The 23,512-nt window shown below is 40.5% G+C and overlaps 1 protein-coding gene across 5 annotated transcripts in view; it reads left to right on the forward strand.

Annotated features, from left to right (window-relative positions):
• Positions 1-23,512, forward strand: part of OSBPL1A (oxysterol binding protein like 1A) — a 77,499-nt gene that overhangs the window by 22,784 nt on the left and 31,203 nt on the right. For 3 of the 5 annotated variants that reach the window (XM_063395315.1, XM_063395304.1, XM_063395325.1), the window contains 3 exons: positions 436-558; positions 2,350-2,431; positions 5,028-5,134. In XM_063395315.1, the coding sequence (XP_063251385.1) occupies positions 436-558; positions 2,350-2,431; positions 5,028-5,134 (312 nt within the window). Of the gene's footprint in view, positions 1-435; positions 559-2,349; positions 2,432-5,027; positions 5,135-7,184; positions 7,662-23,512 lie in introns of those variants that run through there. The other 2 variants (XM_063395331.1, XM_063395341.1) reach the window with 2 other exon arrangements.

Here is a 23,512-nt window from a genome sequence, read left to right on the forward strand (position 1 = left end):
GCCAACGAAAGGAAAAGGATCTACCTCTTAATTATGATAGTACTTGAGGGTTTGTGCACAGTTTGTCATGCATAAGAAGGCAGACTTTGTCACAGGAACCTTGCTGTCTAAACAGAAACTGAAAGATGTAAAATATGTTCCCTCAGTGCTTTAATTAATAAGATTTTTTATGTGACATTGGATAGACTGAGGGTTGGGTTACATTTGTGTTTAAGGGTTAGTAAGTTAAGTCTGTGGTACTCTGCCCACTGAGTATTTAATCTGCAATACATGTTACATTTTCTAGCAATTTATTTCTTGCCTATTGAGATGTCTCATTTTACTAATGACTATCTTATTTCTATCAGGAGAAAAATTTGTTGTTCTGCTTACATGATACTTTGTTTTGGGGATGACATTTGAAATGGTTTATTGGCTCTGTTCTTTCCTTTCCAGAGTTGGCTGGAAGCAATAGAAGACCACTCTGCATATAGCACTCATTACTGCACACAGGAGCAGCTGAGCAGTGATGATGAAGATGATGCAGTATCTGTTACAGACCTACAGGACACTCTGAAAGTATGTAATAAATACTTGGCTCATGCATCTGGGCAGTTACAGACTAGTATTGTTTTGTGCTGAGATACTTCAATATACCTTTGACTAATAGTGATGATTCCTCCCTTGGACGCATAAATGCTGCTTGTGTTTGCATTACTTGCTATCATGTATTGCTGCTCAGACTGTGTGGCTAAAATGACATGTTTATCACAGCTACAGGGCTGTGATTTCACTTTTGCCAGCACTACTGTAAGATAAAAAGCTGCTTGAGAGTTTCAGCCAGGAGAGGGAGCCTTGTGTACTTGTTACCCTCCAGTCTCTGTGTCACCAAAGCTAACCCACATCGAGCTCTGCCTCTACAGAACAGGCAATGAAGTGTTTCTGAAACGATCATTTACCACCTCAGATCACATCAGATGCTTTGCACAATGACTGCTCATCCCTGCAATGGAAATGAGTAGTCTTTGGTAATTCTAGCATTCAGCCTGTGATTCTTGCTCTTTGCTATACATGTACTGCTAAAACCTTCTATTTTAAGGGAAAGTTGATGCTGCAGTGCAAAAATCTTCATGTAGCTAAACTCCAAGAGGCTTGTACCATTCGTTTTAGTACAAGAACTTAAAGTAGCTCGTGGCACAGCAGAGGTGGGAGAATAACTGGCACTGGCAGTCCCCAGCAACCTACAGAAGGTGGTGTTATTTAACAGATAACAGGGGCCTAGAAGACGAACTGCATCCTTGTCCACATGAAAAGCAGAGTGGCCAGCAGGGCAAGGGAGGCGAGTCTGTCCCCCTCTTCTGCCTTCATGAGACCCCACCTGGAGTGCTGCACCCAGCTGTGGGTCCTGAGCACGAGAAAGATGTCAACGTGTTAGAGCAGGTCCGGAGGAGGGCCACAAAGATGATCACCAGGAATGAATGAACACCTCTCCTTTGAGGACAGGCTGAAAGAGCTGGAGAAGCAAAGGCTTCAGGGAGACCTCACTGTGGCCTTCCAATTCTTGAAGGCAGCTTATAAAAAAGAGGGGGAGTGACTTTTTACACAGGCCAACTGTGTAATAGTGATTACACACTAGATGTTGTTGTGATAGGATAAGTGGGAAGAGGAGAGATTTTGTTTAGATATTGGGAAGAAATTCTTTACTCAGAGGGTGGTGGGGTACTGGAATATATTCCACATATTGCCCAGAGAAGCTGTGGGTGCCCCATCCCTGGAAGTGTTCAAGGCCAGGCTGGGTGGGGCTCTGAGCAACCTGGGAAGGTGGAAGGTCTAGTTGGCCCGGGACTGGAACTAGATGACCTTTAAGATCCCTTCCAACCCAAGCCATTCCTATGGGTTTATGATAACTGTCTCCAGGTTTGAATGCAGGCTTGAAATACAATCTTGGGGCTGGTTTCTGCATGTCTATACTTGCCATTGATCAGTTAACCTATGAATGTGCTTATTTTGTCCTTAAGTTTTTCAAAGAACAAGAACTTACTCTTCCCGGATTTTTAAACTGCTCAATAAAGAATTAGGGAAAAGAGCAAAAGTGGCATATACAACAAAGCTTTGGGGGTTGATTTGCTAAGTTAAATTAAATGAAATCTGGCCAGTGATAAAATGTTCATAAATATTCTGTTTGCTTCTGTGTCTTTGAAGGTAATTTAAGTAATTTGTTTCAGTTTTAATATATCAGTCTCTGACCTGGGAATCTTTGTTAGATTTAATGCTGTTCAAATTTTAAAACTTCACTATAGTAAAGAGAGTAAACATACACTTTCCTTAGAACAAGACACTTCTGAACTAGCTATCCTTGTTGTCTTTCAGAAAGCACAAGCATGCCAACAAAGACTCAGTAAAGAGGTTTCAGACTTCCTTGCAATGGTTAAATCTTTAGATGCTACAAAAGGTAAAGCTTATTCATTTAAAATGTAGTTTGTTACCAAGCAACTCTTTTCTTTCTTTCTTTTTAACAGGATGCTTTTATTTCCCCAAAATCAAATTTTCAGGAGCTTGAAAATAGAGGACAATTTTCCCCATGAAAAAAGATTCAAATAAGGTAGCATTATAGTAATTGCTAACAATTAAGATTTCAGATTTGGAGAAACAACTAAGAAGTATGCTGACTGAAAGAAATTTTATTAGCAGCTGTAAATGCAGTGAAACTGCCTCTAGCTGTAGCCCTTATTGAGTAGTATCATAAAAATATAACACAGGGGTCCGCTTTTAAAAAAAAAAATTAAAAATCTGTAGTTGATAGCCTATTGTAGTGCATAAGTGTCTCCTCACCGGTACAAAGAGAAGTGAAATCACTATATAGAGAACTGGAGGCATGGTATGATGGGACATATTCCACAGATTTCGTCATGACTTTTTTGCCAGACTTGAACTTCTCAGGTTTAATTTCAAGTTACAATTCTTAACATGTACCTGGATTTTTGCAACATAACTACTAAACTATATCACAGGCATCAAGATGCTAGAGATTTGTACTTGTTTTATTAAATGCCATAAACATGTACAGAAGTTGATCATGTATTAAAGACACAAAGGAGTCCTGTAAGAACATCTGAATGTTGGTCCTTTGAGTTTGAGTCCTAGTTACATATTGTGACTAAAATTATGAAGCTCAGATTAGAGAACAAGTTATTTATCTATACAGATCCTTAGTCTGTAGTAGAATACCAGTTTTGAGAAGAAAAAAGTTCTTGTTTCATCCCTGTGCCTTTCCAAAAGGAGGCTTAAATACAGCTTTTTCTCCACATGCTACTCGGGTAAGTTACTTTGTGCTGTTACCCTGTCTTTTTCATAAACTGAATTTTTACAAATTTTTTGTTGCAAGGGACATTTCATAATGTATATGAGTGTCTAATTGTGAAGCTTTTGTAATTACTATTACAATAAAACTGAATTTTTCACAAAAAACCCAGTTTGAAAATTAGTATAAGGTGGATAAATTCCCTTTATGTAGCTACTGAGGCAGTTTCCCTGACTCCTTAGTGCTGACCGGAAGAACCAGTGAGGTTCTTTTTTAAGCAAGAAAAACATTTCTAAAAGGGAAATACACAACTTAAACAACCAATACCCATAGCAAAGCAAAAGCAGATACTATCTCATTCGTAGAAACTGCTAGTCTTGGCCAGTAGCAGTAAAAAGTTCCTGTTTTCCTTCTAATGAATGTTTGTAACTTGCTAGGTCAGTGAACTGTTTCTGGGTTCATGTGTAACTTCAATAGGTTGCAACAGAGACAGCTGCTCTAGTTCTCCCACTGTTGTGTTTTTAAAGTATTTGAATCCTCTGGCTCCAGAAGAATGTAAATTTCTGAGTTGGAAACCCTTCTGTGTGGAGTTTTCCCTAAAAATGTTTGAGTAGTATAAAAATGGCTATGTTGGCACCCAGTATTTAAAATTATCTCCCTAACTGTTTCAACATGCTTTTCTGAGTCCAGTTATCTTTGAGATTTATGCATCTTGTATATTACAAATAAAGATGTCTCCAGCACTCAGAGTGCTGCCCCTCCTTCTAGAGGCATTAGCTGTTCTTGGTAGCTGCTGTAAGAGTCAATTTGAGTCAGTGGTGAGCTGTGGTATCAGAGACCACAATTAGTGCATGGATATGTACTGTATCTTGTCCTGCATAAGCAGAATAAGTTCAAAAATAAGTCCAGGTTCTGTCACTGGTGGCCCTCTTAATCTTCAGTGGTGTGACATCAGCTGAAGCACCTGTGTTACTTAATGGTGTCAACTGATCCTGGACTCTGCAGGGGCTAAATGTTGCAATTATTTTAATTGCAACAACTATGCTTCCTGAGAAAATGGCTTACTTGATTTCTGAGGAATTGCTGCACATGACAAAGCTTCACAGATTGACTCGAATCATTTCTACCAGCTGATTGAGTTGTCATGATTTCCTGCTGGTTCTAGACATGCAGTCCCTTCTGTAAATGGTCATAGAAGTCAGGATGTGAGGTGACAAGCTGTACTACTTACACATGAGTCCATGAAAATAAGATCTCCTTTAATTGTTCAGTGTGCTTGTAGTTACAACTCTATTTTTGTCAAACCTAAATTAACAGCTGCACTGAACACTGTTTCTCTTCTATATAATACATGACAGAAGGCAAAAAATATCTACATTTTACACTTTTATTTATATAAAACCAGTGCACAATCCTTTTTATTTAAGTTCTGTCATCTGAAGCTTTAAAATCTAGAAAGTGGTTAAAAGGAGATTGTTGATAGTCCCTTTTTTTGGTGTTCTGCTGCCATGGCTTACTGCCTTTGCTTTCTAAACCATGCTGAAAGAGAAACTTGATCTATTCATCTGCCTCTTATACCAGTACTAGGGAAAGGATGCAAAAAAACCTCTCACACCAATCTTGCAATGCACCAGCCTTCCTGTATCATGTGAATGTTATGTTTCTATTCCTTTGAGGAAAAAATAATTAAAAGAATCCTGTAGTTTACCATGTCCTTCTAACATTACTAATATTTTTGTGCTTTCAGGAATATCTTCTCCCCTCCTGCAGAAAGTTGATGTGATCTCTGAAGTATCCCAGGAAACATGTGAGGCTCTGGCTGAGTGCCTCAACCTATTCACAAAGCAAGAAGGGGTATGTATTGTGCTGCATGGGTCTATAAAAGGTTGAACAACTTAGCATATTTAGCTAGTTCCCTGCTTACCTGTTACAGAAATAAATACACAAACCCATACAACTTAATGTTGCTGGTAAGATGTCCTTTTGCATACTGAATGGGATGAAAATTCATTCTTCTAGAGAAAGAGTAGGTATATGCCTTGGCAAAAGAACGTCTTAGTATTTGGGCGTTTAGAAAAGAGATATTTTAGTTAGAAGCTACTGCTTGCAATGTTCAGACTGAATGCTTGAATTCAATAAAGCTGTTGCTTTGCTGGTTGGAAGGTCAAAATATTGAGAAAATTAGTTTTCAGATTTTGTTTTATTTTTACTAGCTAACTGAAGTTTTGAACAATATTGCTTCTGAATTTGTTTTTCAGACCATGTGCTTAGTGGGTGTGCAAATGCTATTTGTTGAACTTCTGGCTTTCCCAGTAACAAATATCTTGTATAGTGTTAAACAGAATGCAAACACTTTAATTTGGGAATATATGTCAAATTCACTAGTTCCTAGAGTAGGAGAGCTGGTGTTTTTCCTCCTTCTTGAAGATGCCCTAGTACCATGGAATAAACTTGTCTTCCTATACTGTGGTAACTATAATCCCTGGGTTAGGCTCTGACTCTCCTGTCATCCATTCCCTCTATTGTCATCAGTAAGCCGTTTCAAAATGAGGTTTGTGTTGGTGCTGTTAGTCTTCCAGTTATTTAACAGTGAACTACAAACACTGACTCCATTGTCTAGGTTTGGGTTTTTTTCATTCCTTTCCAAGTCCTTTGTCTCCAGTCACGAGTCTTTTTAGACTTACTTAAGTTCTAGCAGAGTGGAACAAGCATTGCATTTTTTTTAACACTGAGGTTTTTTCCTTAAGAAAGTCTGATATTAAAGTTGCCAGCTTCATTTGCGGATGAGGGGGAAATTGTTGCAACAGTGGGTGTATAGTGTTAGTGTTCTTTAATTGTGTTGGCATCTTGCTTCAAGCCAGACTAAAATAGCTTTCCAGAGTGGAGTATGGCAAAACATATGGCGAAATTGTAATTTCACCTTACTTGAACTTGAATAGTCTCAGTGGGTGTAATAGAGGCCTCGTTTTAATCTGGAAGCACATAGATTTGGGCACAGAGGAATAGGCTGAGGTGTGAACTTGGTTTTCCACCATAGCTAGTGAAATCAGTTGGTTATGACAGGGAGAACATGTGATCCTGGAGAGTTTTCTGTCTTGGTATTTTTAAACTTCAAACTACTGAGTTCAGGAATATAGTGCAGGCTTTTAAAGATGACACAATCTCTTCCTAAGACTTGCAGCTTTCCAAGAAGCTCCATTCATTGATCATTACTGTTCTTAAACCCACAGCATTTGGCTTTGTTGTCCTTTATAAGTCAGGGCCCTGTTCTTTGCTGTTCACTGTTGATTTCTAGACTGTCGTTTTGTTGGCATTTGAAAAGCAATATATATAACCTTGCAGCCATATTGTGCATGTCCCATGAAATCTGGTTATCTCTAGAATTAATATTTTGCCAAGCCTGGTACTTTTTTATCTCGCCTCTTTAAAAAGAATTCTTTTTCCCTCTAATTTAAATTGTCTGCAGACCAGAAGCTACTGCTTGACTAATGAGAAGCGGCTCCTCTCGTCAGTAAGGTTCTTCCTCACTGTGGTTATCCTTCGGCAAGGATAGCCACAGTGACCGCGCTTCTGGCTCTCTAGAGAAAACTTTATTTAGTGTTACTTATCGCTGTGCTTTGGCAGTTGTGGCATAGTCGCGCAGTCTGCAGATGGAACTGCTAACGCAGAGCTAAAACAGACAGCATCAGCCGTCTTCCACTTGCGCTAGCAATGGTGCATGAGCGCGATCTGCGATCGCTCCGTCTGTCCGCTGCCTCTCCTTGCCCTCGGTGCGGGCCCGGCGGGCGGGGTCCGCGGCCGCAGGGGCCCCGCGCCGGCCGCCACCGCGCCGGGAAAGGCGTGACCTGCCCGCTCCGCTCGGCGGGAGCGGCTGTGACGCCGCAGAGCCGGCAGCGAGGGGCGGGGGGAGCTTCCAAAAATAACCCGATGCGGCGGGGCTCCGTGCGGGGCGGCCCCGGAGGGCTCCGGAACCCGCACGCCCCGCGGGGCCGCCCGGCAGCCGCGGCGGTGAGCGCTGGGCAGCGCCCGTGCCTCGGCGGCGGGGCGGGGGCGCGGCAGGGGCGGGCGCGCTCGGTCTGTCGGGCCATTTTTAGCCGGGCTGGCAGCCGGCGCGGCCGCCCCGCCGCTTCGGGCTGGTTTCCTCCTCCTCCTGCGCCGCCGCCCCGCGCCCGGCGGAGCCCGGCGGGAGCGGCGTTGAGCGGAGCCGCGCCCCGGCTGCGCGGGGCGGCCGCGACTCCCCCGCCCCGCCCTGCGCCGCGCCGGGGCGGCCGCCGAGCCCGCGGCGTGTGGTGCAAGGTGAAGGGGCCGCCCGCGGCGTGTGCCGGCCCCGCGGGTGCTGCCGCAGCTTCCCTCGGAACCGTGCTGCCCAAATCGTCCCGCGGTATGTAGCGTTCGCGGCGGGCTGGGGGCTGCTGCTCGTGGCTCCGCTTCCTTCTTGACATTGGGATGAACGCTTCGGTGTCGAGCAGATGCCAACGCATCTTTGCGTTAAAAGATACTTTTTTGCCAAATAGTTAAAAGATGCGAAGGCAACAGAGAATGTAACTTGCTTTCTTTAATCTGAGTGTTTACTGGGGCGTTGGTGTCGGGGCCAGCCGGCACAACTTGAAACGTTTTCTGCAGTGACTTTGGCACAAGGTTAGTGTGTAGTGTTTCAAAGCAGGATTTGCCTTGGACTATTTCTAGCAAATATCAGAACCTACATTCCTAAAGCGGTTTGATTCTAGTAGTTTTTGTGTCCTGAGTTATTTTATGTAGTTGTAGGAGGAGTGGAACTTAAGATTCTTTTCATGCTATTCTCTCTGCTAGATTTCCTGAATGAGTTTAAAATTCATCTCTAGTACTTGGACTACCTGTACTGAAGCTGTTTGATAGAAAAAAAAAAATATTTAAAGAAGTCAGCTTTTTCCTTTTTTTACCTTGCTTCTTCTCTAACCAGTGCCTAGGTAAAGTGTAACGAGTATCTTGACTCTTAAGTTTCACTTTTACCATCAAGGCTTATATGTAACAGTAAATTAGGAGCTCGTATTGCATGAGTGTAGAACGGATAGCAGTTGTAAGCTGGTTTCATTTGTAGTCGGTTTGTGGCTTTGATCTTCAGCCTTTGCAGATGTTGTCATTTTTTCTAGTTTGCTTTTGTCTTAAAAAGGAGATTTGTTTATAAGCTGGTGAAAAGCCTTAGCTGATGAGATAAGGAATTCAGGAAAGGTTTCTTCACTTTTTGCATTAAATGGGTGACATATTTCAGCTATGAAGGATTTGTCATAACAAATTAAGCTTGTTACTTCTACAGAAGCTTTTTAATATCAAAACACTGTGGGTCATAGTCCTTGAACTTAGTTATGTTTACCATGGCGTAATGTGCTATCTGTGTTATATGTACATCCTGTAAATAAAAAATGTGCACAAGTTCAACTAGTAAATACCAATCTCTGGAAGTTCAGTGCACCGCCTTAGTTTATTTCAGATTTCTTGGAAACATTGATGAATGTCTGAAGGTTAGATGTGTCTGTGTGTGTTCTTGTGACTGAATACTTGCATGCTCTTAGGCATACAAATAGTTGTCTTTAATATATTTCTGATTTGTCTTCTGGGAGACAGGTGTGAGCACGGCATTATCACTTAAACCTACTTCTTACCTTACTGTGTTGTGAATGAAGAAAATGCCTGTAGGCTGTGTCCTAATGACTCCATCATGAGAAATTTTAGTATCTATTTCTTTGTGGGGGTGCAAATGGGGAGAGCAGTGATGAGAATCTGCAGTCAAGGGAGAAATGCTGATAGAGGCATCTTGTGCAAATCTGCTAGAGAAGTCCTGGCATCCATCAGCAGTCCTTGTCTTCCACCTGGCAGTATCATCAGCTACATTAACCTCTGTAAGGTCTTGGAAGCCTCTGGTGTGTGGTAGGGAGGTATGAAGAGGGGTGAAGGACTTAAAATCAGAGAAGCTAAGAAAGAGGTTAATGATAAGATTTCTGAATCGGGTCTAGTAAGGGGATCATGGCTACTGAGCTAGACCTAGAACAACAGAGTCCAGAGGCCCTCAGGTGATAAAACCAGTGCCTTTGATTTGCTGATCTTTTCTCTTTGTGTTTAGAAACAAGTGGCTGCCCTATTTTTAAATTCTTATTCCTTTCAATCATCGGAGCACAGAGGAATTAATGTTGTCCATTCTGTTCAGCTCTTGCTGAAAGTAGCGCAGATCGAGGGAAAGCCTCAGTGTGTCGAGGCCTGTAGGCAATGCCCTGAACAACTGGATGCTGTTCAGGTTGTGTGCTTGTGGAAAGAAGAACAGTTTTCAGGCGGTTGATGATGAACACAGCAAGAGCTTTTTGATGATGAGAGAATCGAGGTGTACCTACATCAAGAAAACATTTATTGGCTCTTGGTCAGTAACTGACTTGATCCTGTTTCTTCCCTTCTCCAAATGAGTGGAATTATACTAGAAATACCTAATGCAGCTTGAGTCTTGTTTGAAAGTAACAAGTTCATTGGAAGGTTCTCTATGCTCAGATGGGCTCCCTAGTAAAGACTGGTATTCTGCCCTTATGCAGAGGAGCATAAGATATAAATTGGAATGTTGTCTAGGCAGGGTGTATAAGGGAACAAAGCTACCGACAGGAAAGTAATTTGGTTTTTTTTCTCCTGCTAGATGTTGATAGTTGTACTCATGCCTTGATAATTCTTGCTGTAGTAATTTTTGGGTTCTGTATGTACATATCTGTCATCTGGGCTAAAGCTCTATAGTGGAGATATTAAAATTGGAGTAGCTTAATAGTGAGATGTTTGTGCTTGGCATAGTGTTCTTTGAAAGCATTTTTTTCCTACCAGTGTACAGCCTTGCAGGTATAAAGCTAACTACAGATCTGTGAAGACAATGTACTTACCAGCAGACACAGGAGTTTAGCAAGTCCAAAGCATCTCAGAGGTAGGGGAGTTAGAGAACGTAGCTTCTTTTTTCTGAGATTTCTCTAGAGCAGCCAAGATTGAATAGGTCACCAGAGGGGGAAGTGAAGCTAAGCAGCAGCCCAGACAGAAGCTTTTTAAAATAAGAAGTACTGAGTTTCCATTCAGGGGAAAGATAAGTAAATATTACTGCTGTTCTTTTATGAAGAGTATTATGTGTGTTGACAGAGTGCTTTTTTGGAAGCACTTGATAGGTTTTGAAGCAGTTGATAAAATCCTTGGTCAAGTGCTGTATTTGTAAAGGCTTCTGAGTGAAAGATGGTTCTGGCTCACAGAAGGATGCTCAGATATTACTGTAGTGTAAAAGGCAAGTGCTTCTGGTCTTTCCAGCACTGCAGGGTCCCAACTGTGGAGATTTTTTTGGTGGTTTTGGGGTTTTTTTGTCTTCTTATTTGTTTGTTTTCTTCAAGATTGCCAATACAGTGTATCACCAGCTACGAGGAAAGAGGTTGTCTTTGAAGTGTACAAAGTGACCTACCGACTTCTAGCAACAGGGAAACTCTTACTGACCTCTAGGTCAAAGAGCTTCCATGGAAGTTGGTCAGACAGCTTGTCTGAAGGCATTCCCTCTGTGGGATTCCTCAGGCATTCCTCACTGTGTAGCCCAGCTGGGAGCCCACTGCTAACCTGTTCCTGTGTTTCCACCGTGGGTTATTCAGAGCTTGCCCTGTAGATGTGTTTTTTGTTGGCAGTTGTTGTTAAGCAGCCTTGTGTAAACTAACTTGGAATCCATTCATGGGCCTCTGGGGAAACGCAGTGTAAAAACATACTGGTTTGAAATGAGACTCCTCCTTAATGTGCTTCTGCAGCTCCTGCTCTGAGGTTTACTTCTAAGGTCTTGTCTACCACTTGTTTGAGTACTTAATTTTTAATGTTGAGAAAACAGTCTTAGCTGAGGCTGCAGGGGGAAAAAACCAAGCAACAGTCAAATTTAATGGAATAGTTCTGGATAGAGTAAGCTTGTCAATATGAATTAGGAATTCTAATTTCTGTGAATGTATATGCAAAATTATGCTCGTCTCCAAGCTGACGGAGACAAGCAGAAAAAGAAATGTATAAGATGGATATTTTCTCAAAGTGTTTTCACTACTTAGTGCTATGAGAATATTGTTTGTTTTCCTCTCATGCTTGGAAAACAAACTGGAGTGAGAAGGGTGCACACTTTTATTTTTCTCTTGTCATTGAGATGTCATCATGGCATATAAAACTGATCAGATTGTTTTCCATGTTCTGGCTTAATTTGTACCTGATGTGTTTTGGAAGAATGGTTGAACAGCAGAGTTCTAAAACTTGTTTGCTCCCAGCCAGGCAGTGTACTGTCAGCTAAGGACTGGTAATATTTCAGGGGAAAAAAAAAAAAAAAAAAAAGGGGGGGAGCAAAAAACTAGGATATAAGGGTGAACCTCTATGCATACCACCATACCTGTAAACTTTGTTTGCTGGGATTTTGCATGCAAGTGTGTGAGATAATTGACTGCAGTCACAGTCTGGCTGAGTGGTCCAGTTTTGTGTCTCAGCTGCATAAAACATCAGAACACCAAACTGGATAATTGTGGTCACACAAAGTTACTAATTCTCTGAAGATGTATTGTTCTTCTTGACCACTCTTTCTTGAAACTTAATTTATGAAAAATTACTATATAAGAAAATAAGGCCTCTTGTTCTATGTAAGCCTTATAAAAGCTATTTTATGAGAGTAACAATTTAAAAAACTAATTTCTACCAGTATGAAAAATAAATTTCATATAGCCTATCTGGTACTGGACATTAACAGATGCTTTTGGGGGAGACAGAATATTTAACTCTTTATTATGCTGTATTTTGTGTGAAGCTGTTTTAAAGGCAGTGTTTCTGGGCAGTGTACATAACTTAAGACTTTGTGTCACTTAACAGTTGTTCAAGCATCTTAAATTTGTCATGTGTTGGGATTTTAGTATATTTTAGTTTTATTGGTTTCCCTAAATATCAGCAATACCAGATCTCTTGCCTTAGGGACTAGTAAGCTGTCCATGTGTAGCCTTTCCTTGAATAAAGGAGATTGAATGAGTCTAAACGTACTTCTCTGCTGTTTTTTCTGTTTTTTTCAGTTGGCTTATTTTAGTCTCTTCTGGTTCCATGAAATACAGGGGTCTTCTAGCTATGAAGAAAAGAATGGATGATTTCCATTTAGACAGTATTAGTGCTTGTGGGAGGATGTGTTGTCCATTGTGTTTTTTGGTTTTAACCTAAGCTTTACCAGGTCACAGTCATGGTATTTCAACCAGAACTGCTTTTTGCACTTTGTTTTTTATTCTGACTGATTAGATTATACCATTTTTATAATCAAGATTAGCAATTGTGGAATTTGACCTCTCCTCTGTTTTTTTAATCTTTTGACCGAATGTGTAATTGTTGGCCTCCCTCTCCCCACCTCCCTAGAAAGCCAGTGACTTCAAAAGCTGAATTTGTTTTAATATCAGTATTCAGAACTGTGTTATCTCTGCTTGCTCTGCTGCCCAGTGATGAAATGCCTTAGTATAATGCTAGCTGCTGAGTCACCGACGATATCACTGGAATTGGTAAATGGACTGTGTTCAGAAAATATTTACACTCTGAGAGTAAACCACTGGTATTGTAGTTTTCCTTGAAGGTACAGGCCATGCCTGTTCATAAAGGAATGTTAGTAAGCTCTTTCTCTATATTGCTTATATTGTTCTTAATGCGACTCTCCTTGAAATGCAGCAATAATACACTTTAATAATAAATGCTTTCAGTGTTATGTACAAATGGGAAATACATGCCTATGCTGTCCAGGTTGGTTGATTAGCACACACAAAACAAGTTATGCTCCATTTGTAATGCACTGAATGTTGCTGCAAAGAAATGGTGAGGAAGAGCCCCTCTTACAAACAGAGTGTATCCATTTGTTGTGAACATCCTGATGAGTCCAGTATAAAGAGGATGCCCAGCTTTCTAAGCATAGCCCTCCTAAATATCTTGTCTTTGGGAGTGGCATCTGTGATGTTCTTACTTTGCTTGCATAGCTGCATGTTAAGCCATTTGTAAGGTAAATGTGGACTCTGTGTTTTTCAATAGGAACGTTTTCCCCCCTCTTATGCTTGTCAGGGCTATGTTATTAATGTTAAAATGTGGACATCAATGCAATAACTCTTGGGTCCATAGGTATGCTAGGACACCTTGAGAATGGCTTTAGAGTGTGCCTATTTTAAGGGAGTCTGCAGTGTACCTTCATAATGTAGGGGGACTTTTTGACATAGAGGTAGATTGCGAACTTTGTCATCTGCTTCAGGGAGTTTTGTGTTGCCAAAGCTACACTGCTTCCACAATAAAATCTTGTTCAAATATGTTTGACCTTTAAATAGGAATACAGCTTCTTGTTAATCTTGAAATATAATAGTGTCACAATTGCACATCCCTTTTTTGAGTCAAGAACTGTGGTGGGAGAAAGGCTAGAGAGAAAAAAACTACTCTCATCTTGTCTGGAAATATTTAGTGTAATTGGTCAGAGTATCAGCCTCCAGGCCTTGTGCAGGGCTACAGTAGCAGAAAAGCATCTCCAGGAATTTGGTGACCTGATAGACATGAACTAATGGAACACCCATAAACAAGGCTTTTATCATTGTGGTGAGGAAATATCTTGACTTGTCAAGATAATAGTACATCTCCTCTAGGTAATGTGCTAACCCATGTATGTCAGTAGTTCATACCTTTCTGGAAATGCCAGGATTATTAATTGTGGATGTATCCTGTGCTATGCATCCAAATTGGATTGTGTGTTTTTCCAGTGAAACACCTTGCTGCAAGGTCAGACAAATCAAATTGAGGTTAAAATGAGCTGGCTGAGTCTTTCAGACAGCTGGAAACCTTAGACAGCAGGCATCTGTGCTATGGATAGCAGAAATCTAGTTTTGTCTGACCTGTATCTCCTCCACCTCTGAAGTGAATTTTTGGGCTAATGCCTAAACCCTAATTTCACAGAAGAACAAAATGGAAAGGGTTGAGGTTGGAAGGCACCACTGGAGGTCTTCTGGTTGACCCTCCCTGGTTCAGGGAGGGTCAACCACCTGGAGCTGGTTGCTCAGAACCATGTTCAGATGGCTTTTGAATATCTCCAAAGGCTCTATAACCTCAGTGGGCAGTCTGTGTCAGTGCTCTGTCACCACCACAATGAAAAAATGGTTCTTGACAATCAGAAGGGATTTCCTGCCTTTCAGCTTGTGCCCATTCCTTCCTGTGCTGCCACTGAGCACTACTGAGAAGAGCTCCAGTTGTCTTTGCATCCTCCCTTCAGGTATTTATATAGATGAGATTTGCCCTGAGCCTCTCTTCTCTAGTTTGAGCAATGCTTAGACACACAAATACTTAAGGGGTGGGCCAGTACAGTAGTGTTAGAAAATTTCAAGGAACCATATGTCAAAGATCAGCTGATAATATAGGATCAGTGCATTTCTATTATCTTTTATTCATACATGCAATTTATTGAAACAAACAAAAAAATGATGTGTCATTCTAGACTGTCAGATTGTTTCAGCTCGGGATGGGGAGAACTTAGAGTTTTCATCCAATCTGCAAGTTATCATCTAGCAGCCAGTGAGTTTTATTGGAGAAGTTTGTAAAAGAGCTTCTTAGAAGTTTAATCTGGGATCTCCTCTCCCTCTAAACTGTAGAGGCTACTGGATTACATATAGGGAAGTAGTAAATAGAAGACTTGACAGTAAATAGCTTTGCTGCAATGTTCTTGAAAAAGATTAGAAAAAAACCCAAAGAAACACAGTAACAATAGAAAGTCCCTGTCACATAAGGGCAAAAGTATTTGAGATCATTCATAAGGAGAAAAGATCTGTTCCACTAAATGACAACATTTGCATTATCTAGTTCTGCACTGAATTTCCGTACTCCAGAGCATATTTGTCTGCTCTAACTGCTGGACAAATGTCTGTGTGACATACTCTAATTTCAGGAAATGTCTTATCAACCTAGCCAGGGCCTGGCTGAAGTCTGCTGGCTGTTGCCTATTTAGGAGTAAGTACAAAAACAGTGTCTCAGAGGCAAATCATCCCTGAGAAGGTGCAATTTTCTTAATGCTCCAAGTCCTTCTAAAATCTGAAGTAAAAGCAAGATTTTTGCTTGTGGATCAGTCTTTGAAATCTTATTCTTTAATATTGGAAACATGGAAGAATGTGTTCTGGACTATAGCAGAAACAGCAAAGAAGGCTTTCCAAGGTGGATTTTATTTGGAGAGCAGAACTCCAGAATTCCATTGTAAAACTCACTGTTGATTTCTGGTCTATGTAACATTTTTCACTTCAATTTGGTTAGTGTCCAAAATGAAATAAGAACTAGCAAGTGAGACATCTGAGTTTTTCAGAAATGCAGAACAAGCATGCATGTTTGGTTTGGAATTTCTTTTTTAAAAAATGCTGTCAGTTAGACTTCATGGATAATGAATAATTAACAAGACTCCCAATGCAGAGCTTGTGGAACAGACAGCCAGCTTCAGAAGTGTTAATTTTTTTTAATAGGAAGCTGTTTTCACTCTGAGTCAACAACTGAGTCCAGCAGCACTAGTAAGCCAGTAAGAGCCAACAAAAACATGGCAAAAACATGACATTTGCTTCAAAAGAGAAAACATTACATGTGTTTGCCATAATCCAGTTGGGAAGAAGCGTGGGGGAGAGATTAGAAAGGGATTGATCAAAGTAATCATTGGTGTATACAGAAGAATACTTAAGGGAAGTAGTTAGATCAGAACTGCCTTAAGATCTATTTTCAAAACAGTCCTTAAGAATAAAAAGAAAATGTTTCCTGTATGCATTCTTAAGAACCCTTACATCTTAAAATCTGATCTTTCTGTGAGACTAGCAAACTTCAAAGATGGCCAGTCTCTCAAAGGGAGAAGACAAAATATTGTCCCTACTGGATCTGAAAGCATGCAGCAGCATGCTGTTCTGGTTCTGTTGGAATCGGTACAATAGATCAGCTTCAATGAGGCCTTTAGTTTGAGGAAAGTTACTTGTGACGTATGCCTCTGAGAACATAAATGCCTAATCTCACTGGGGCAGCGAAATATCCTTGGGGTGTGGTTTTTCTCTGATAATCTTGTAGCTCTGCAGCTCAAAACGTGCTTCCCAAATGTGTGCAATCACTGCAGTTGTCATTGAGCCCCAGCTTGTTTTGGCATTAGTATTGACAAGCGTGAATAGCAGCCATATTTAATTTCAGCATTACTCAGAATAGAAACAATACTTCACAGAAAATGGCAAAATCAGAAGGCTTTTTCTTTGAAGTCCTGATATTTGACTAATCAGTATTGTAGTGCTGTAACACAAGTAGGGACAGAATGGGCTCTAGAGACTGGCAATTTCTGCAGCTCTCAAACCCTAAGTAGACCTTGTGACATTTATCAGATGACAGTTAAATTGTTTAAGTAAAATGTGAAAAACAAATACATTTGAGAGGAAGACGGAATTGCCATTGAGTCTCACTTTAGAAACAAACCAGAGAGAGCTTTCTAAAGTCTTGACTCTGCAGAAACACTTTGAAGAAAACACTTGCTTTTATAGAAAAGCTTAAGTCCAAGGTTTTTGGCCAAAACTAGCCTTGTAATCTGCAGTCAGCAATTTGTCTTTGCAGTTTGCTCATGTGCTTTTAGACAGGTTCCTGGCTGGGAGCTGTGACATTCTCCACTGGTTAAAATTGCAGTTCTTCAGCAGCCTCTGAATAAACAGACTTTGGCATAGCCAAATGTGGAAACAGGAGAGGGGAAGGAAGGCAGCAAGGTCCGTGTTGAGGAGGAAGTGTTAGTGTTTTAGCAGGGAAAGGTGGGAGGCAAACAGTCCTTGTCCCTAGCATGTGGCTAGTTCAGAAACTGTTATTCCCGGCAGCCTCGGATGATGATTTTTATATTAGACATGTACGCTGGGAGAAGGGTGCTGCGTGCTTTCCAGCTTTTCTCTTGAATAGCAGTTCTCTCACAGCCTAAATGTCTGCCTGAGTTGACATGATCCTGCCAAAGTAAGAGTTCCTTCTGTGTGGATGATAGCTTGGGTCTTGCTTCTGCTAGTGTATTTTTCTAAGTTTTATGATCATACCTGATCCTTTCCTTCATTAACAGAATTTAATTATATTAATAAATCAAATATAGGGAAATACTACAGTTTTGTGCTCTGAGGAAGGAAATGTAGCCGTTCCAATTCAGCCCTGCTAAACTCGTCCTCTTGAACTTTGATGTGAATGTTCGTAGTTGACTAACAATGAACTCTTGTGTTCATCTGGGGAATGAGTGAGGCAGTCGTGTGGCTTGTTCTACAAAGTCTTTGCTTTCTTCTATAGACTTTGGGTTGGGGTGTAAGAGAACAGATTACCAGGACTTTAAGTTGGTATGTATGGGGTTTGGTTGTGTGTATGCGGGTCTTTCAGCCTTTGTGCAAAAAGAAACTGTGTTGGTGATGTTTTCTGTATATGGATCTGAAAGCAAGCCAGCTGTTATGTTTGCCTTGCAAGTGTGTTTTCTCTGTTGAATATGATGATCTCAGTAAGATGTGGTACTCTGATGCTGTAGAGGCAGCTGGCTGGACTTTGGAGATGAAGACTGCTGTCTTGTGATACAGTAAATAACTCTTTGCCTATCACCAGCGAGCTCAGCTTACCTCCTTGATTAAGTGATCATGTCTTGTTTTGCTTCTCAGTAGTTGCAGTACCAGTAGTTCAAGTCCCTTTCACTTTCTGACTATGCTGAGTTTTGATCTAATAGATCTCTGAAGCCAGGTAACTGACAGGCCTATGGCACAGAGAGAGGGAAAACTTGAGCAAGAAGGAACGGCTGAAGTAAAGCATGACCTATTTTGGATCAGTCCTCTGTTCCCTGGGATGAACCAAGCCTGTGGTAAAGTTTACAGGAGCTGGTTCACTCCAGCAAATGAAGAGTTAGGTTGCAAGGCTTTAACATATGTTTACATAGCAGACGTTTGTCACAAGTCCCTTGTGCTTGATGGTGTTAGGGAGGAGTGAGTCAGCAAGAGGTTCTTTGTAGAAGGGCCTGTGTGTAAACAGATCAGAACTCTGAAAGTTTTGTGTAAAATATTTACATGCTTTAGGAATCTGGGGATGTGTTCATGAAATTGATTGCATCTGTTTGGGAACACTTTATTGTTACTTTAATGTGAGCTGTCACATTTGCAGTTTTTGATGTGCCATAGGAGTATTTGTAAATCACTCATTCCTTTATCTAGTGTCTCAAATACCTGAGGCATGCTTGCAAAGAAACATTCCGAAACTAGAACTGTTCCTGCTTTTTGGGGGTGGAAGGTTAAGAGAAAAGCAGGATTATACATATTCATATCGTATAATAATGTGTGCTTAGTGGGAGTTAAGTCCCATGAGTAGAGGTAAAAATCAATCCTTTTCTAAAATTTGTTTTCTTTCTGGGAAATATCCTGCATTGAAGTTCGAGTATGGTTAAAACTATGAGAACTTTCGGAGTGAGTTCTCTTTGAGAGTAACTGGTTTCAGTTTCTACTTCAGTAGCTGCTTAAGCAGCAATTTGGTACTATTCCAGGTAGCAGAATGTCTTAACAGCACTTTTCATAGAAGTCTGTCCTGTAGAACTAGTGCTGCAGTAACGTGTTTTAAGTTAGCTAGCAAAATATATAGACCTGTTCCATTTCTAAACAGATGCACCTCGAGGAAAATATTCAGTCTTTACATTTCTTCCTTTGTTCAAGACACAGAGGCAGACCTGGCTCTTTATAAAACTTTTTAGTTCTCATTCTACATTAACAGATTTACTCAGCACTAGTTCAAACTGGACATCACAAAGGACTAGCTTATGCAAGAAGGCACTGGCAATAGGGACTGTATTGTACTAACAGCAAAATTACAACTGTATGAGCTTGTTAGAATGGACAAACTGCATACATATCAAACTCTGCATCGAGGTTGTGGCTTGCACTCTTTGCCTCAGATTTTTTTGTAGGGGTTTTCATTTGGTATGAAAATCACAGAAGAAGGGACAGAGTTCTCACTTAGGATTCCCAGTGCTTTCTATGATGGGTTTTCTGTAATGTAATGTGTCACAGTGCAGTGCTTTGTAAGTCCTGTTTCAGGATGGTCTGTCCTGTTGGAGTAGCTGGCCCTGGAAACTATTGGCTTCATATGAATAGATGAAGATGTGGTGTGAAACTAATGGCAGGTTTGATTTGCTTTACTTCATTACAGAAAGCATCAGGAGGTGTGCACATTAAAATGCCAGTTCTACTATAGTAGTGTTTTTCTAATTCCTTGGTTATGTGTTAATTTCCAGCCAGGTGTTAGACTAGCCCCTACCTTGCTACTGAAAACTTGCGTCTCATTTCTTTGTGGCAAATGTCCCATAAGAAATTACATTTTGGGGAGGATGGAATTTCTGTGGCAGTTGGACAAAGCCGTTCATTTTGAAAACCAAACCCTCCCTTCTGCGCCGTCAGAGATGTTGGTGAGGCAGTGTCACGGGCAGCTCTCCCGTGCTCAGCTTACTGCAGAGCAGGGTTGGTACGCAGTGTTCTGACATTCCAGCAGAGTCTGCCTTCAGATCCCCTCGTGGCTTCTCTGTGAAAGAGGAGGTACTTCCTTTCAGCACACCTCTGAAGTCTGTGTGTTTTGAGCAGTCATTCCTAACGCTGAAGTTGAGTGCTTGAAAATAAAATTCAACTAAATCACACTGCGGTGTTGTGAAGTCGACTGACTTCTTGTCTCAGTCCAGGAGAAGTAGGATCTAAGGTATGCTGTCTTTTAATTTACTGTTCTAACGTTGAAAGCATGTAGCACTGCATATTACTGAAGTGTCTATATATTTGTCCTATGCCTTGCTCGCTATACGTTGAGTTTAGTGTTTATTTGCAGCTGCAATAGCATGCTGCCGAGATGATCATTTATTAGCTGGGCATAGAGTGATGTGATCTTTCCGGCCCTACAGAAGTGCCACTGTTGTTGTGCATTAATTTAAATTAAAAGCATCCAGCGCCAAACAAAGCAAGTATTTTGTGTATTGTACTAGGATGTCTTCAGGATGGACAGAGAGGCCTTGGTTACAGGCTGTGCTGATATAGTTCAAGACTGCAGCCTTTAAAAATTAAAAAGGGGATAAAAAAGAAAAAAATGAGCAGTTTGGTGCTTGTTACTGTTGTCCCACCTACCTAAGGAAGACTGAAGGTACAGAATGGAGTGGGACTGGTGTTTGTTACACACAGATAAGCTTTTTGATATTTTGGAATAGACATGTGAAGTTTCTGCTAGTAGTACACAATGAAGAGGTTAACTTTTAAACCATGCTCTTGTGCTTAGCAGATCACATGGAAAGGCAATAAGAGTATCTGCAAAAAGTTTGTTACTTTGCTTTAACGAAAGTAAGAGAAGTCTGATTGCCAAAATAACTTACTTCTACTGTTTAAACTCACAATGTGGTATTCACAGCACCAAATATTACAGTACCATTTACAGGAATGTTATAGGAACCTGTTGGAAGCAGATTTCCATTCAGTTAAACCAAAAGTGAAACTAGTTACCAGACTGTGGATAGCAAACATCTTCAGCTGGTGAAGTAGGTTTGGTGCACTGACCTAGATACACAGACAGAGAACCATCAAGGTTTCAGTCTGAGGTTATAGCTGTGTCTATAGCTGTAAGGATAATGATGGAGTGATTGTTTACTTCTGTGAGACAAAGGTAGATAGTTTCCATCAGAAATAGTACATCTGAAGCTTGACTGTAATACCATTCTCTTTAGAGATAGAAGCAAGACTGATGTAAAGTGTCATTGTCTAACTGCATGAGCACAAGCCCAGCTTTATTGATAGCTCTTTGCTGTTGTGCAGAACATCTCCTGACAAGGACAAGGCAGGAGAGTTGGCCAGCTGGGCGTTGGGAGCTCAGCTGTCCTTGTGCTGGGTTCACTTGAGCGCTGGGTGCCACTTTCTGCGTGAAGCTCAGAGGAAGCTTTTAGTGCTGCTGGCACTGTGGGCACCCGTGACAGGGTGGCAGCCATTCCATAGTTGGAAGATGAGGAGCTGAACCCAGTTGGATTTGCCATCTGTCTTTTTCTCAGCTCAGGCACCACCATGAAAGGTACAGAAACCACAGCTGTATTACAAGCTGTGCCTTACTGAGGCTGTCAATAAAATGATTCTTCCAATGATTCCTCATGCTCAGACTGGATTTCCAGAATTGTGTGTACACAGGTATCTGCATAATTTTGGTGTGAGATTTATTACATTACATAAATATTTATGTCAGTTTATAAAATGATTTAGTATTCAGCTGATGCAACTTCACAAAATCAGGTGACAGTTCACTGAAAAATACTGGTCTCTCTGCATCCAGTTTAATAAACTGAAATGCTTCTCAACTTTGTTGTTTTATGCTCTTCTTTCTGCTTATTACCTGAATCCTATAGTTTTTGTGTTAATAACAAATTTTAAAACTAGTCTGGAAGTTCCTTCTAAATGTTTTTGTGTTGGGACACTGAAGAAAGACACAGTGGGAAAGAAAGAACTTTTGCAAAAGGGATAAAGCTGAAATGCCATCTCCAAAAATGGTGGTGGAGTAGCAAGGTAGATGGACTAATTTACCTCAGAATCCTCTTCATTGACCCCATCTTGTGAATAAGAAATAGAGCAAATAAGAAATGGCAAAATCATGCATAATAGCAATCTGCTGCTTATATTTTTGGAAAACCTATCACTCCGTTGGTCAATTACATTGTTCAATAAACACTCTGAACACAGCACCAATCTGCCTGCAGTGTTTCATATTAAACTGGGAAGAGAGTGTGTGATTCTGAGAAAAAAAACATTCTCCCCTTACCTTCAATTAACTGCAAGTAGGTTTTAGGAGGTGTACCTCATCACCTTGGCTTTTATTGTTGACAAAACGGAGGTATCTCTTAAAGCTGCTTTGCGTTAAAAAAAAAAAAAAAAAAAAAAAAAAACCAAACCAAATTATTTCAAGCAAGTTTTTTTCCCTCCTGTATTGTTGAGTACATCAGGGTTGTGCCAGCTTTATCTCTCCTAGCACTGCTTCTCTACAGGCAAAATCAATCAAATAAAGGTAGTAGAACCATTTTTAAAATCCTTTTTAATTCTCATGTGAAACTGCTGCTTAAGGATGTGGTGTTGCAGTTTCCTGACAACAGCCCTCAAGGAATGGCTAGTGTAGAGGTGCCAGGCTGTAGAGATTGGTAGGGTGATCTCTGGACTCTGTCTGAATGTGTGTGTCCATCCCATAAGCTCCATACTGTTGACAAACATGTTGCATTATAACTTTTCATCTCAAGCCCTCAAATATTGGTTAAGGTTGTTTTAAAACAGTTTATTCAGTTATGAATGAACATCCCAACAGTTGCAACCAACTTACTTAAGTGAGTTTTCTTTATTCCTTAGCTTCTGGCTAGCATTGTGTTGCTTATGGAACAGATGAAAAGCTTTGGGGTTTTGTTACCTGCTGGTGTATAATTGCTGTACTAGTAAGTGTCTGACAACCCAGGAGGTCAGGGACTAACAGAAAAGTGAATCTCACTGTAAGGCTGGAACTTGATTTTACAGAAAGGGAATTTATTTGTAGTACACCTACAACACTGAATAGCTCTACGTTATGAAAGGACAGAGGAACCTTAAAGTCAAGACAATACATTTTTGGAGCAGGCATGGTCTTAGGCTTGTATGTGTCGTTGCTTCTTTAGTCGCACAACTGTGACTAAACAATTCTAAAAAGGTCCATCTGGGTTTTTAGATTGTTTTGATTTTCTTTCAATTTGCTGCAAGTTTTAGATAAAGACTTAAATAGCTCAAATCACTTACCAAACCAAAGCATTAATGGTGTCTAATTCAATCCTGCGAAGACAATATTATTGCAAATAGCATTTTCATAACTGGTTTTACTTTGCTATTTAATGAAAAGTACCATTTTATTTTCAGTCCTCTATCCTCCCTGTATAAGGGGAGTAAAATACTGACGCTGTTTCTCTAAGCGGGTGGTTCTGTAACTATTTGACAACATACCAAATGTATTTAGCAGAAACTGCCTAATAACAGATCTTTTGCAGTGGCATGTCTGATTTGTATGAAACATTGCAATAATTGGCTTCATTGGTACTGTCAGAGTGAACTTCAAATGAAAGTGACAGTAACTAGTCCAGACTTTTTTCATTTTGTTCAGAGTAAAACTATTAGACAGTAAGTGACTTACTGGTTTTTCTGCTTTTAATTAGCAACCCAATTTTATACTCTTTTAATT

The sequence above is a fragment of the Prinia subflava genome, chromosome 1 (genome assembly GCF_021018805.1).
Source record: "Prinia subflava isolate CZ2003 ecotype Zambia chromosome 1, Cam_Psub_1.2, whole genome shotgun sequence".
NCBI classification, from domain to species: Eukaryota; Metazoa; Chordata; class Aves; order Passeriformes; family Cisticolidae; genus Prinia; species Prinia subflava.